The sequence below is a fragment of the Girardinichthys multiradiatus genome, chromosome 6, assembly GCF_021462225.1.
Source record: "Girardinichthys multiradiatus isolate DD_20200921_A chromosome 6, DD_fGirMul_XY1, whole genome shotgun sequence".
Taxonomy (NCBI): Eukaryota; Metazoa; Chordata; class Actinopteri; order Cyprinodontiformes; family Goodeidae; genus Girardinichthys; species Girardinichthys multiradiatus.
The window spans coordinates 19,464,521-19,481,969 of NC_061799.1; the positions used below are offsets into that span (position 1 = coordinate 19,464,521).

Sequence of the window (17,449 nt, forward strand, 5' to 3'; positions counted from 1 at the left end):
GTCCTTCATAGGCTGAAAATAACCTGCTCTCGGTTGGATTGAACAAATAAAATAGTTGATTTGATGAAGGTTAAAAAGAACATTTTTGGTTTAGATAAATTAGTAATGCTCAGGGCTGGTAAAAATCATTATTAAATATATTAGGCTGTCATTATTTTTGTGATTTAGTTAATTTCTGAATAGGCCGGAGCTGTAGCCCAGATTTGTGTGTTGGACTAAATAAAATCTGACGTGTTTTCATGGCCTATATAAAAACAACAAAAAGCAATACGTTTACAGAGAACATTAACATCGCAAGCAGTATTTACAATAAATCTATAAACTAATTCTAAATTACAATAACTGTAAAATAGCCCTTCTCTTATAGAAACGGGCGATTTTCCCTGATATTTTTTTTTCTGTCTGACCTTTGGACGGTTTAACTAAAACAAGTTTCTGCCTTTTTAAAATTCAGTTTGATCTCTGTAAGAAACTCAGATGTTTTGTGGTTTTTTTTTCTTTCATATCTTAGATGTTTTCGATTTGCAAAAACCGGACACATTGCAAATGAGTGCAATATTAGAAACGATTAGAAACAAAATCACAATAACCGAAGTTTAATGGCTCTGCGTTATTTTTTTTCTTCTCCACGTTTGAGATGGATCAGTATGACACTCAAGATAAAGATTAAACGGGCTGTGTCTGCTTGCTGGCCGTGGCTGAATGAGGCGGATTTTCAAGCATCATTCTCAGAACTGAGCTCTGTGCTGCTTTTTATTTTTAACTTTTTTTTTTGTTATTATTATTATAGTTATTATCATTATATTTTCATTCACCACAATTCAAATGTCGGCCCAAAATCCCCTTTATCGTGGTGTGTTTAACCTTATATGATATTTTATTCTAACTGCTTCACAATATGAACCTATGTCGGAATAATATACGCAAATTGTTTTTCTGGATTTATAATTCTGCGCTGAATTTCAATGACAAGCTGAACCAGCAGCCGCCATGCGCTCTCATTGGGCCATACAGTAGTGTCGGGGATCCTAACTTTGTGACCTCCTTCACCCTCTCCCCTCCTCCCCGCCCTGCTAACCGACCTGCGCCCCGTCATTAATCTCTGTCAGTCAATACTTCGATCAGGTTTAGCACTGAGCGCATAAATGCAAAACCATACAGTCCGTGGGAAAACAAAGTGTATCTGTAAGGAACTCGAACAGACTGCATTTTGAAAAATAAAAGCAAAATATGAAGAAAACTGTCCGCGTCAGATGGTACTTTTTGGAAGGTCGGTGGAGGTGTTGTGCGAACATTTAATTTGCAAAAGTAATTTCAAAATTATATTAATACATAAAATATGTGTGCTAACTCACATCGAACACTCTGGGATGAATATTTAATTGTTTCGCAGCTTTTTGCAGCGCTCTGGGGCAGTTTGATATAGGAACCTCAGCTCGTGCCCGTGACACATTATAAATCCACGGTGGCGCGCACCCTTCACTCTGATACGCTCTTATTGTGGGCGCTGTCAGACCAGAGATGAGATCCAGCCCAAGAGAGCTCCCAAGCACATGAAAGCACGCAGAGCCTGTCGGTTCTGTATACAACGGTACCTCTCTCTTCACAGCTACGGATCGATCGGCGAATTTCAATCGATGGATTTGTGTTCAAACGGATTGACAATTTTATTTCTCCGGGACGGCTAAGAAAGGAAGGTAAGAGAGGACGGAGTGAGAGACAGAGGGGTGAGGGTGGGAGGGTGGGCGAAGGGAACAGACGCTCCTTCAGCCATGGAGCTCACCATGGACAACTTGCACACCGTCTCATCGCATTCCCAGCCGGGAGACCTCATGAGCTCTCCGCACGCTCGGCCGTCTCCATCCCCAAGCTCCACATCCCGGAATCTGGTCTCGCACGTTCCCGGTGGGCGACCGGCCATGGTGTCCGGCATGGCCTCACTTCTCGAGGGGTCCGGCGGGGACTACCGGACAGACCCATCCGCCTTGTCGGGACACCTCCATTCGTCCATCAGCATGTGTGAGACCGGGATGAGCCTTAGTAACACTTACACCACGCTCACCCCTCTCCAGCATCTACCTCCGATATCCACCGTGGCAGATAAGTTTCACCACTCACACTCGCACCACCACCCTGCCGCCCACCAACGACTGTCTGCTGGGAACGTCAGCGGTAGTTTCACGCTGATGCGGGAGGACCACCGGGGGCTGACTTCCATGGGCAATCTGTACAGTCACTACCCCAAAGAGATGTCCGTCGCCGGCATGGGTCATGGATCGCTGTCCCCGTTGTCCAGTGGGCTCGGTTCTTTGCACAACACCCAACAGTCGCTCTCCGCCTACGGTCCCAGCACGCACCTCCCAACCGACACCAAGATGCTCTCGCCGGTGTCAGGGTTCGAGTCTCACGCCTCCATGCTGTCTCGAAGTGACCAGGAACACCTAGCCAGGAGTTTAGGGGGGCACGGCCACGGCCACGGTTTGATCTCCAACCTCAACGGCATGCACCACCACCCACACAGCCACCTCCATTCCCAGCCGAACGGTGCCGTGATGATGGCCGATCGGGAGAGGCACGGCCACGTTGCCGGTCAGGGAGTGTCGGGGTCGGGCATCCAGGCGGAGGAAATCAACACAAAGGAGGTGGCCCAAAGGATAACGGCCGAGTTGAAGCGCTACTCTATCCCACAGGCTATTTTTGCCCAGCGGATCTTGAGCCGGTCACAGGGCACCCTGTCGGACCTGCTAAGGAACCCCAAACCATGGAGTAAGCTCAAATCGGGTCGGGAGACATTCAGGCGGATGTGGAAGTGGCTGCAGGAGCCCGAGTTTCAGCGAATGTCTGCTCTGCGGCTGGCCGGTGAGACAATCATTTCACAACATTCATGTTTCACATTCAAGAGTTTCAAACAACAAACGCATGGCATTACACCGTTACTTTAAACAGACACGCAGGTTGTTTAAAAGAGTTGCACGGGTCCTAAAAGATTCAGCACCACGGACAGGTGTTAATCGCACGGGGGACGACGGAGAAAAAAACGTGCTGCATTTCGCCGCTTTGCCATTTCCTGCTTTTACTGTCGATCCTTTGCCACCCATTCTTTTCCCACACGGAATAAAACGAAGCCGTCGGCCACGAGGCGTTTTGCCCCTTCGCCGTTTCGCACTCTTGCAGTTTTGGTCTTCTTGCCCCACTTTTTCGGTAATTCTGCACTTCATTATTTAGTACCTTTGTTATTTTGGTTGTTTCATATATACGTTTTTCAGGTACTTAATGGCACAGTTGGTCAAAAGACATTTGGTGCAGACTTTCATGCCAAAAGGCATTATGTGCATTTGTTGTTTGGGACGTTTCTTACCACCTTTGACAACCGAGAACTTAAAGCAGTCTTCTACTGTACAACCCATTCAGAATCTGCTGTAAGGAAATTATTATTAGTGACTCCAATAATATAATTCCAACAGCAGAGTGCGTCTTATAGTCTGGATCGGAGCTCATTATCTGTCTGTATCTACATTTCTTAATATGACAGATAATGAGGTCCAAATGGGGATCAGCACCACAGTCAATAGAAATTGGGTTTTCGGAAAATGCACAGTAGCGTTAAATTATATGGGAGAGTTAAGACTTTTCAAGACTTAAATCTCTAAATTAAAAAAAAGTCTTAACTATAACGAAAAATGAACTGAAATGCAATAGTTGAAGTACCTCGGTGGTTTGCTTGGTTGGTTTGTATGAAGTGGCTATAGCAAAGGACGACATTGGAGATTGAATAGCGAAGGGGTGAACTGACCTGAAGTCAGAAAACATACTTTCTAGATATTAATATAATGTAGAAACAGACAAGAGCCTTTTGCCTTCATATAAACCTAAAATATCAGTAACCGGTTTGAGGACACTGCCATTTAGACACGTTGTTGTAAACTAAAATTTAATCTATATTTTTGATCGAAATACCTAATCCCAGGTGATTCACAATAACGTCGAAATGAATATACCTCCACGACGCCTGTTTCTCACCACCAGGCGGTAGTGGGGCTACAGGGGCCAACAAGTTGCACCGGCAGAAGCGGGGTGACCCCGGGCTGCCTGATCAATACGCCAGTTCCCACTCTCCTTTTTAAATGTGGCACACCGATCAATACCCGTATCACAGCTGCAAGACGTAATAACCACACAATCCTCTCCTGCTTTTCAAATAGTAGGAAAATAAACACTTTAAGATGAGCAAAAAAGCAGGGAGATTACCGTTCAGGTCGCTATGGTGAGATGGGGGGCACTGATAAGTAAAAATAAATGAAATAAGCAGAAAACAATTAATCAGTAACAATAAAAATCTGTTAAGTTTCAGTAAACAAATAAATCGTTAATTTGTTATGTTAAATAAATAAATAATTAATGAATAAATAATTTATAGGGGTGACTGATGCATCCCTTTGCACCCATCTTAGCAGGGACAATGACAAAAATATATACTTTTTTAGAATGACACAAATAAGAGAAATATAATCTGAATACAACCCCAATGCTGACACCATTCCCAGATGTATACTATTAGACAACCTCTCATTAAATGCATGGGTAGATAATGCATGATAGATTGATGATAGATAGATAGATAGATTGATGATAGATAGATAGATAGATTGATGATAGATAGATAGATTGATGATAGATAGATAGATAGATAGATAGATAGATAGATAGATAGATAGATAGATAGATAGATAGATAGATAGATAGATAGATAGATAGATAGATAGATAGATAGATAGATAGATAGATAGATAGATAGATAGATAGATAGATAGATAGATGAGGATGAGTAGCTGAGATTTTGAGTGTCATTAATAGTGTTGCTCTGTCCTTTCTGTGTTTGCGTGGCTTTGCACATAGAAGATCAATGAGGCCCTTTCCCCATCCCAACCCCCTTCTCTCCCCCTCTCCAGTGCTTACCCTTTTTGCAGTACATGACAAAAATATCACTAATCTTTCTCTGTATAGCCCAGCAACAGGCAGGCAGGTCGTTTGGCTTGGGAAACTGACCTGCAGTGCAAAAAATTAGGATAAAATCTTCAAGTCAAATGATGTACAGAGGCATCTTTGCCCTCTCTTTTTATCGCCCATCAAACGTACTTGTGCTATGAAATATTGATGCGTTTTTTCAGAGGAATCTGAATGGACCAAAATTGGAATGCACGAAACTTCAGTCAACCTGTCTTAAGACCAAAAGTGAAAAAAGCAGAAAATGACATTTGGAAAAAAAAAGAAGAAGAAGCTCCATGCAAGATCCAGGAGATGCCATTGACTGAGAGAGGGTTGGCAGGTTAGGGCTTTGTGTGAACAGTCAGATAGAGGCAGGCTAGTGAAAGGATCAATACCAGCCTTAATAATTGATAAGTATAAGGGAGACGAAGGCAAGAAAGAGGGAGAGGGGAAAAAGGAGAGAGGCATGAGAGTGGTGGTGTGAGAGCTTGTAAAAGCATCTTCTTGGTAAGCAAAGTAAAATCTGTGGTTAACAGCTAAGGATCACACACCAGTCCTACTACCCAAACATCACAGCGCCGGGCGTGTAAGTGGTTTCCAAAAAACGCTGTTTACAACCCAAACATAGTGAGAAATATCAATAGTACAAGCTTGATATCAGTCAACAGGGTCTAGCCTTCCACTGCTGAATAAAGTTGCAGACTGCAGGATTCCAAGTGGTTCAGTGTAAGAAGAGTGATTTTTCTAACCCAAACACTGAAAGATCAGATTTGAAGAAAATCGTACAGTAGGGCATCAGAGCATCTAGCTAACTATCGACACCTAGTAATGAGCGCTTCCTGCTCATGTCAGCAAATCCCCTGAGCAATCAAAGGTTGTAATATCATTTGATTTTAAAGGTGTGTATGCTTTATGGGTTTTGTAATGCATCCTTATGGAGGCATGGAGCACAGTTTACTGAGTGCGCTTTTCCCTGTGTGTCTGCGTGAGTTCCTCCACATGCACATGGGTGTGTGTGACTGGGTTATAGAGTGTGTCTGCACTATACATTGTTCAGGCTTATCTGACTCCCTCTGAATCGGTATTGATTTTCTCTCTTCTGCTCCCCTCAGCTCTCATATTATTTCCTTATTTCCTTGCTTCCTTCCCTCCCTTCCTGTTTTTCTTCTGTCACTGTACCAGCCTTCCAGCCATAATTCACTTCTGCTTTCTAGTCATCTCATTCTGTAACAGACATTTTGCATATCCACTACTGACAAACTGAAGTTAAATACTTTGGCCCTCAGACTGAATGAGAGTGGGTGTAGCAAAATCCCTTAGCTTGGCAGTAACAAATGAATATGCATCGTGTATTCAGATATGTGAAATGCATAGGTGTAATACAGGTCAGCTGTTTTGAAAAACAAACTGCATAAATATAGGATTGTGGAAATTATGTATTTAGCAAAACGAAAACGTTTAGAGTAGCTTTTCTCATGAAACAAAAAAATATTGCATTTAGGGAACATTAGATAATTTGGAGTCAGATAGGTGAAATGCTTTTCAAGAGAGTCAGGTTATGTAATTTACAAAACAAGAGTGAAATGCATTTTTTATTATAATTTCCCAAAATACTTAATCAGGGAGTTAAACTATTTTTAAATAATTTATATTGCTTCCAAATAAATAACAGTCTTTTTTTGTATTTAATTTGGTCCATCTGTCAGATGTAGCTTCGTGGTGCTGAAAGGACAGCTCCATCTCACCTCACACCTCTGTAATTTGGTGTTAAAATCTTCCCAGAGTCTCTCTTGTGTATTCTATATTTTTGAATTGCAACTTTTAAAAGGTAACATCTTTATCTAAGGAGATACAGTTCATGAAGCATAAAGCTGCTTCGACATTACGCACTGTGCGCGGTTTCCGTCTGTAAAAGAGACATATTGCCGATGTGAACAAAGTCAAACACTTTGGAATGTATGACTTTAAGCTGTCAGGGTGCATAATATTTTAGTTCAGTCAAAATAAATTGATAGCAAAAACATGTAATGTTTAGAAAGGGATCATAAAATATAATCTGTTCAAAAAACATATACTTTATGTTTTTATTAGCATATCGATGTCAATCAGGGTCTGAAACAGGACGCACATTCCGCAGGGTGTTCGGAACTGATCCCTAAAATTAACCCAGAGCGCAAATTGTCACTGTACAGCCACAAGGAAGATGACTTTTTCTCTACATAACGACGAAAACTGATGATGAAGAATTATGGTCGATAAGATTGGTAAAAAAGCCCGTCTTTCAACGTTTTCGCCGGGGCAAATTAGGAGAGGACGTTTGGCCTTTTCATCCTACAGGCCCATAGGATGAACAGGTCATAGCATGTTTTCATGGGGTTAATACTTACATAAAAAGATGTTCTGTAATTTACTGACGTTTTTATGAAGAAATAATTTCAAATTATTATGAATGTCAAACTAACACGACCTGTTTTAGGGAATAATAGAAAAATTCCTCTGAAACAAAAATATTGAAATTTCTTTATGGCCTATTTTCTAGGTCATAATTTACTACTGAATTAGTATATATCACTTCCCTTCAAATGTTTCTGAACGGTGTCCTCGAACTTAAATGGCTTGTTTTACCTTCTTTACTTTCATTGTTTTTAAAAAGCCAAAATTAGTTATTTGTTTTATTTTAATACATTTTCTTTACTTCTGCTAAGAATGTATTAAGCCGTGACATTTAAAAATGGCGATATGGGTCTTTCACAAAGTCGCACAAATCTCCACAGAAGGTTTACAGCCTGCAAATCAATAACTGGTGTGCTATAAAGCTGCCGATCACTCGTTTAAACACGAAAACATGGGATTTTCTCAGAGACATAAACGACAGCTTCCAGATAAACCAATTCTAATCAATTGTCGGCGCTTAAGGGATAAAAAAAGGACGGGGTGGCTTCCACGGCTCATAGTGACAGGGGACAGGAGACACTGATGCGTTTTACCTCCAAGCAATGAATAGGCCCATATGTACATGATCAATATAATCAATAATCGTATATCTGAGGGGGAGGGTGACAGAGAGTGATTGACACCAAACTGTTTTTCACCCGCAGTAGTCCGTCCAGGGCGGGAGAGGGGCCGTCTCACCGCACACAAAGCCCGATCTCATCGGTCCGTCCAGGCGTCGACTAGCAGCAGCACGGTGCGGTTAGTTCACCGTCTGCCTCTCAGCCCATCAACACACACACACACACACACACACACACACACACACACACACACACACACAGCTTACCATTAATCTCTGTATGTTAAACTGATGCAAATTACATATGCATACTTTGTAAAGTTTAATTCATGTTCCCTTGCTGATGTTTTGGAGATAAATACAGATGACCTTTAAAGTTTGTACTGCACCACAGCTTTGACAAACTGTTATTAATGGCTGGAAATAATAGAAGTCCTTTCACTTTTCTTACCTGTTTGTAATGTGTTATTTAACCCTGACATTTGCAGTGACCAATTAAGCTATTTGAGCAAAGTCTGTCTCTCAGAATTATTATTCACCATTTTGAAGGAGTAACACCGTTGTAAATGAGAGTTTCACACATCAGTGAAGCTCCACCTTACCTGAACTTGGAACTTGGTTTGTTTTAAGTCTTAAGAAATTCTTAAGCAGCTTAAACACAAAACAGTGTAGGAGTTAAGATAGAAAGTAATTATTGCGTCAAAAAGATCTCTTCTTTTTATTAATATTACATCTGAATATTTGAGCTTCGGTGAACAGACTTTACACTAAAGCTATTTTCATGTGAAACTGCAACATTTTCCTCTGATTATCTAATTGTAAGAAGTGGAACCATGAGTCTGATTTGCAAAAAACGTTTAGCAGACAATCCTGGACTAATATTTAGCAACACTAACTAACTAACTAACTAACTAACTAACTAACTAACTAACTAACTAACTAACTAACTAACTAACTAACTAACTAACTAACTAACTAACTAACTAACACTTAGCAACACTAACTAACTAACTAACTAAGATTTAGCAACACTAACTAACTAGTTAAATGTTGCAACTTTCTAAAACTTGTCATCTTGATTAAATTTATCTTCAAAAAATATATAATAAGGTTAAAGACTTATGTTGGGGGGTGTGTGTCAAGCCTTTATACACAAATGCAGACATTGGTTCAACTCTTCTTATCATCTTTATTTATTTAATTTAAAGATTAAATATGTAGTAGTAGAATCAGCAGTAGTATCAGCAGTATCAGCAGGTTGAAAACCTTGCAAATAAACAAACAAAAAATGTTTGTTAACTGGATCTCAATGAAAAAATATTAATTCATAAGTTTTTTACTTTAACATATTGGTACAGTACATGACAATTGGTAAACTGATCAATTTAAGCATTTACCATAACTATTTAAAATACATTTGTAAATTAAACAAGTTATTTACTAAAAAAAACAACCAGCCTTTCAATCAATAAAAGCCAAAACTTAGAGTCTCTGTTGGTCAAATGTCCCATTAACAACTATATTCCAAATAATCACTCTCAGCTCTCTAGAATTCAATTATTAAATCAAATAAAGGACTTTTACCATCAATTTACACCGCAAGATAATGCTTTAACCCATTTAACCCATATGTAAGAACAGAATCACTCATTGTATGAACCAAACAAACAAAACTTAAAGCAGCATCAGATCAACTTAGACTTCAGCAGGCCTGTTAAATATACACAGCACATCTGTGCACTACAAAACATCTATCAGACGAAAGGTTTTTTTTATCATCATCCCTCCAAACACTAGACGTGGATAGACATATTTTTATGGCTATTTAAGGTTGGGTAGTCCTCTTTATTTAGCCTAGAAAACAGTGTTGACATTTTTTCTTTATAGGTCCTATTCAAGTCAAGCCCAAACAAAGTTGTTTGGGCTTCGTTAACCCATTTGATCGAAACCAACAACTTTTTGACAGTTTAGACATCAGTAAATGTATTTTCGATGATATCTTTTTACCTTTCACTTTCCAACCACAATTACACATTACACATTGTTTGGACAGTTTCATTATGCTCAGGGGATTTAGCTGCATGAGCAAAGTGACACTGTTAGACAGAGCAAACACACCAGCAGCAATAACACAGAGCCATAAGGTATTGTTGCTTACTGGGTATAAGCTGAGTGATGAGTGGATCAGCAGGAGCTTGGCTAGACTGAAGTGACTGTTGCCTGATAATCTTTGACACTGTTGACACTTGAACATTATAAAAGAGACAACATGAGCAAGAGCCACTTGAGACTGCCTCTTGTCTCTTCAACATAGCTGATTTGGTAACAAGGCAGCTAAAGACAGCCTATAACTGTTTGGTTCTTGTCTCAAGAGAGGTCCCTTTAATGAGCTGCCCCCCGAGTCAACCCTGTGGTCCTATCCACTGCTTGCATAGAGGCTGAACAAGTCTCATTTTAAATGGAACCTATTGATTATCTGAAACATGATCTGACAAGCCCCCCATCTTCTGCAAACTCCTGAGTTTGGCTCAGTTATGATAATGGCTGCAGTGTTCGCTGAAACCACAGGCCTCCGAGCTGCTCTCACTGGCTCACAGAAGAGAACCAGAGTGGTGTTGGCATTGTAAAATGGCTCGTAGCACAATTTGTTCGTAAACAGGCATTACATATTAAATTATCACTATATTAGCACTAGAATTCAGCCATTACATTACACAGTATCGAGTTTGGTTTGAGACAGCACTTAGGGAGAGCCTACAGGAGATTCTGGCGCGGCCGGGCCTGAACCAATTGAATAAACATTCCATGAAATGGTTCTGAAGTGAGGATCAATCAATATAGGGGGGCTATCAATCTGGGGGCAAATTAAAACAATCAAGGAGAAACAACCAGAGGAAAACAGTCATGTGTCTCTAACACACAGAGGAACATATAGCAACATCCTGCTGAGGAGAAATATTTCTGTAATTATGCTTCGCTTGCAGTAACAAAGCATGCAATAACAAATACACACACAGGTATGCATGTGCACATTCACATTGATCTCTGTCTCACAGTCAAATCTGTTTACTGCCGTTGTCTTAGCCCACTTTAAAGTCATCAATCATTTGCATACACCACCTCCACAATGCAGCCAGCTTCACTTCTTTCCTCTTTAATCCTCTCCTCATTTCCTCTGGACCTCATGTGCACACAGGCATCCAAGTCTGGGATCCTTCCTGATCCTCTCAGTCTTAACTAAATCTCCTGCAAACATTTCATATCTATTTGTTTTTCTTTTAATAACCAGTGGCTCGTTTGAGAGCTCCCAGACTGGATGGCTACCACTCTTTTCCCGCCTCACCTCCTTTGTTCCTCCACAGATAAACAATTTCTTCTCATCTGCCTGTCACAAAGACGCGCCCACGCACGCGCACGGTATCACAACAGACATGCACACGTGCACACGCGCAATAACACACACACACACACACTCTCTCTTTCATGCACCTCGCTCTCACGGATCGATGCAGATCGATCGGGTGGGGAAGGGAGCCCTGATTACTGGACCACGTGTTCAGGAGAAAACCGCGGAAAATCGATCATTGCAGCTTTTTAGGGCAGCAGAACAGAACAAACTCCCTCCAGTCTCCACAGCCAGAGCCGAGCTCCGCACTACTGACGGTGCATCCAGGCAGCGCGGCGCTTCGCTTCTCTTTGTCAGCATTTCACATTGCTCTCCTCCGGTTTCAGCAACACGCACACAGGCACAGCCACACGATCAAAACACTCCAGACAAATCCATAACCTCGCTCTTAAAAGAAAGGGTTTGCTTTATTTTTGGTTGCAAAAATTACATTTGCAGAACTTGTTGCAAATGTTTCTCAACCTCAAACTACACATTACTCAAAAAGTTAAACTGGTGTATTATGTAATGTATCATTTAATCATTATATAATTTTTTTAATCTCCTGGTAAATAGCTGCACTGACTTTGGTCTTGACAACACAGTGGATCATCACCATCAGACACATCCCAAATCTTCACTGACTGTGAAAACTTGTACCTCAAGCAACTTGGATTCAGTGCCTCTTATGGTTTCTAACTGAAAATAGAACTTTTCCTTTTCCTCCTCCAGAACGAAAAAGACACTTCTCACATTGTCTCCGGCTGAGAAGTGGCTCAGCCTAAGGAATGCGAATGTTGTAGCCCTTGTGCATACATCTGTGTGTGGTGGCTCATGAAGCACTGACTCCAACCTCAGTAAACGTCTTGTGAAACTTCCCCCAAATTCTTGAACGGACACAATTTCTACCACACTTTTTTCTTCTACTCAACTTTCCAATAACATATTTGGAAATAGCACTCTGTGAACAATAAGCTTCTTTAGCAAAGACCTCATGCCTTACTCTCATTGTGGATGGTGTCACTGACTGTCTGCTATATGATTGCATTTACAATAATATGGGCTCAAATTTTCTTTTAAACTGAATTTGGGGTTTTGATCAAAACAAATAGAAACTAATTCCTAAAATTCATTATTCTGATCACTGGAGATGGGCGCCAGCCCCTCCATGACCCTGCAATTATTAAGCAGGTACAGAAAAAAATGGATTGTTGGATATATTAATCAGTCTATAAAGTATGAGTTTCACTTTTTGAATTAAATTACTGAAATTACTTCTCTATGAGTTATTTATCTATTACTGAGACACATCTGCAGGTCAAAAACATGTACACTGAAAGTTATTTCAAATCTTTAGAGTAATATTTTCCTTTTTCTTCACTCGCACAGAATTTCCCATGGTTCATTCCAATATGAGCTCTGGCATGTTCCTAATTTGTTGCCGAATCATGCATGGATATCATGTACTGTTCATACATAAATTATATTAATTACAAAAATCCCTGAAGAAATGTTGATGGTGACTGCCACCCCTAAGCATTGTTTTCATTGCTTGTGTTGTCCTTGTCTTCTAAGAAATGACACATGAAATATAACTTTAATGTGTCATTACTTGGAGATAGTGATCAAACATATAGATCAACATTTTGACTCACTCAATAACCTAAGAACCAGAATGTCTGTTTAAAGGCCATCTGTGAGCTTTATTTTGAAGGTAAGGTAAGGTAAGTTTATTCATATAGCGCTTTTCAGTAACGAGACACTCAAAGTGCTGTACATACAATTACAATACAATCACAAAGAACACAGAAAAACAAATCAAATGCTAATAAATCTAAAAATCTATGAATCTTTCTGAGAAACCTAAAAATCTGGTCAATATTACAATAATACAGATAACATTAATAATCCTTTGGGTTTTACTGGTAAGAGCTGGTTCTAAACCAATCTTTCTAAAGAGGTAATTATATCATTAAGCCCTCTATGTAGGGGAAAGCATCTTTTGCTAAGAAGTCTCATCATTCCACTGAATTATAACTAGTGAAGCTGAGTCACTGGTACAAAACAGCTTTAATCCACATTTTCAGGTGCTAATGATATATTGCTTTTGATGGTACTGAAGTTGAACTAAATAAAAACAGTCCATTGTAGTCTAATTAAGAAAGCTGGGTCATTGGTGTAAGAGCAGCTAAAGTTCAAATTACTAATAATGTTTGGTTTTCACTGGTAAAATCTATGAAAAGTCATGAAATCACACATTTAGGTAAAGTAAGATAGGAAGAAAAAAAAATCATATTTCAGACACTATTCTTAGCAGAATGAGTCTGAAACAGTACAAAAAACCTCAGCAGGGGTAAGCAACACACACATAAGTAAAGATTTAGCAAGGGTACAGTGGAATCCTGAGGGTGCGAATATATATATATAAGTCTGAATGTGTTTGCAAGAATTAGACTGTCAACACTGATAGAAGCGCCATTGTCCTTGAGAAGAGAGGTGGAAGTTTTATCAATCGGCCGCATAGTCCTATCAGCACACAGCTGGTAGGGGAGTGCTGGGGAAGAGCATCCGACATTGTAGTCAGGCACACAATCTTCCACTGCTGCCAAGAATCCATTGTGTTTCCAGAGAAGAACGTCCCGCCTGGACAAGAGGGTCTCCTTTACCCTGTCTTCCCGTTGGAAAAAAAAAATAAAAATTTGACCAATTACATTGAGAGTCCAGCTGACCAAATCCATAATTTACAAGTTTGGAGGATATGCAAAGCGAGGCTCTGAGAAAAATACAGACAAAAAGCAGAAGCAGGGATCAGCAGGGAGGGAGAGAAAAAAGTTCTAAAGGTAGAATTCAATTCCCTTTTCAATTATGGTTTAGATAAATGAGGAATTAATTATCCCTGTCTTGGAATCATGTAATCTATGTATTGCTAGACTTTCATCTTGAATGACTTTCATCCCTAGTTTAATTTAATTAGTGGAACTGGGAAATAGAACCACTTTTTAAAATACAGTAGCTTTTATGTTGAAGTATTTCTTAAATCTTCATTTCGAAAGGCCATGATAAGACTTTCCTCAAGACTGGTTTTACTTTGATTAGTAATTTAGAACCTAATTTGCATTAATCCAACTTCTGAAATATTTAGAATTAAATTTTTAAGAGTATCTGTAACTTTTCTTTTTAACATCCAAATTCATGGTTTTGGTCCATTAAAATTTCAAACCTCTTGTAATAATCCATCATATACAAGATTAAGTTAATTTTGACCACTGGTTCAGGCCCATTAGGTATTTGAAGTCTACTCTAATAATCAGCTCTTCTTCCATGGGCTCCTGGTCAAAATGGTGGTATGAACATAAACTAAAACAGTTTCAAGTAAAAACATCCTCAGAAAAGGTTTTTAAGACAGAAAAAGACAGAAAAAAAAGCAATTACAGAAGTCAGTACTGAATAAAATTTAGGTACATGTTGAACATTTAAAACCACAAAGATGAGGAAAAAAGTATTTCATTCAAGGAACATTTAACAGTATTTTTGAGTTGGACCTGGCATCATAAATACTAGGACAATATGACAAATGTTTGTAAATGAGTAAATTACCTAAGGAATGCCTTCAATGTATCTAACCTTTTATTGTAAAAGGCTACATTTTAATTTTGACAACATTTGCTGGCAGGTATAAAGTCAGTTTGGAACTTAAAGTAAACTCAGTAGCTAACATTACCTCAAGTACCAAAAACATGGGTTTGGGTGACATTTAACTCAGTTTAAATCTGAGAAAAATGTTTTTTTTTGTAAAAGACGGATGTGATTTTTATTTATGCTATATTTCATGGTACTTGATAATAGAATTAAGGCAACACACATTCTACAGCTCCTACTTTCCAGCTCATGCTTTCCCAGAACTTAGAGGTTAAATTCCAGAACTTACCATATAGTTTAAAAGAACGTTTGTGGAATTTAGTAATCAGTATTTCCAGAACTTACTCCTTACTTTCAAGAATTGGGCTATATTATGAGGCTACTTGTAATAGCTTAATTCCCCAGAACCTACCGGGTACTTTTCTTGAACTTTAATTTTTCTAGAACTTTCATTGAGCTTATTGGTTACTTTAATAAAACTCACTGGGTACTTTTTGGAACCGTATTGCATTATGAGGTGATGTATACTGGGGTATTTTCCCAGAATTTAGGGTTAGGGTACGTTCCAGGAAAGTGACCACAAAGTTCTAAAAAGTTCCAGGAAAGGATCTGCTAAATTCTTGAAAGTATCTCGTAAGTTCCAGAAAGTATCTGGGAAGTTCCAAGAAAGTTGCAAGGAGAGTTTCAGGTAAGTTTTGAGCAAGTATGGGCTGTATTATATAGTGTAGATTTATACCTTTTTCAAGTTCTGCATTAAACTATAAACAGTATTTATTACCGCATCATCAGTACTTAAACACAAATACTTTCTTATCTGGCCCTTTTCCCACGTTGTTGTCTTGTTTTTTCGAGTCATCGTGCGCACACAAAGCTATTAATGTATATGGGTATTTCTTGTTGTGTCCTCCATCCCTTTCCCTTCCTTCTTCCAGCATGTAAACGCAAGGAGGAGGACCGGGGACGGGAGCGCAGCCAGGTGCCAAAAAAGCAGCGGCTGGTCTTCACAGACCTGCAGCGTCGCACCCTTGTGGCCATCTTTAGAGAGAACCGTCGTCCCTCCAAGGAGATGCAGCTCACCATCTCTCAGCAACTGGGCTTGGAGCTCTCCACCGTCTCCAACTTCTTCATGAACTCACGCCGCCGCTGTCCAGAGCGCTGGGACGCAGAGGAGCACAGTCTTGGCGTGCACGGCCACGGCTATATTCACACTCCCCACGGAAACAGCAGCAGCGGCACCAACAGCGCGTCCCCGATCCAACCCGGCACTTCGTCTGCAAACACCTTCTCCAAAGCCTGATGGCTGCAGGACGGATGGTTGAACAGTTTTTTTGTTTCTTTTTATAAACCAAACAGTGTTTAAAACTTCTCTTCTGCACAGTTCTTGAATGTGCAGGTTCAGCACTCTCATCTGATCTCATTTGCTCTTGCACACTTATACAGATGAATCAGATGTGCACTGTGTTTTCTTTACATTTGAACATCGTTCTAAGTGGGCTGACTTGCATTTGTAAATGACTCTCCTCAAACCAAAGAATTTGTAGCTTTAAACGAGTGTCCAAACCAAAGAAAATTAGTCTGCACTAAAGTCTAGGTTTGTGTTGAAGTCTTGAAATGGGAGGGAAATATTTCCTCCATCATTGAAGACTTTGGCTGAATCACATTTCCAAGGGTTGCACCCTCGCCCTTTCCCTATCCCTTTCCATCCAATTCAGGTGGTTGTTAATATATCCTCTTGTGAAATGGGTCTCTGCGTTAAGAAGCTGATACATCATCAGTTCTCACTGATTTCTAATATAGAAACATACTTGACATGGCTGTATGTGTTGTGTAAACAGCTATCAATCCTTCAGCATACATTGTTTTTCTAGGCTTGTTCAGGGGGAACAGAATTATAATGCCACGTCTACCCTAATGAAAAATAAATCGAATATATTTAAAATTTATTTAGATTTTTGATTAGGTATTGTGAGTCTGCCGACAAAAATGTATCTATTTTATTGAAACATTGCTGTTCCAAACTAGCACAGTTCAAATATACTAATCTTCTAATATACTTGAAGCATACAGATGTTTATGGAGACTGCAAGTATGTCAAAATGTTAAATGCTTAATACATTTACTTCAAAATACAATGAACTAGACATCAGAGTGACAGTTTATGTTAAACAAAGAAATTTGGAATAGTTTATCGCTTTTTGGGTTAGGGGTTAAGTTATATCAACAAAAAACATATAATATGTAAATCAAACAGCAAATTGTAATTGTGGTCAATGTCAAAGCTGTCAAAGCTGTCAAAGCTGTGTAATGTTTTACTAATATTTATTTAAAATTATTGACAGTGATGTCAAACGTAAAATATCTGAAAACGTCATATTAGTCATAACAGTGATTACTGTGCCTTTAAATTTATGTTAATTGAATATTTA

General features: G+C 39.4%; 1 protein-coding gene across 1 annotated transcript; it reads left to right on the forward strand.

Annotated features, from left to right (window-relative positions):
- Positions 1-1,772: 1,772 nt before the first annotated feature.
- On the forward strand, positions 1,773-16,401 carry onecut3b (one cut homeobox 3b). Its single transcript, XM_047369137.1, has 2 exons — positions 1,773-2,859; positions 15,956-16,401. Exons 1-2 carry the CDS (start codon positions 1,773-1,775, stop codon positions 16,318-16,320), a joined length of 1,452 nt encoding a protein of 483 aa, XP_047225093.1. The 3' UTR covers positions 16,321-16,401.
- Positions 16,402-17,449: the final 1,048 nt, after the last annotated feature.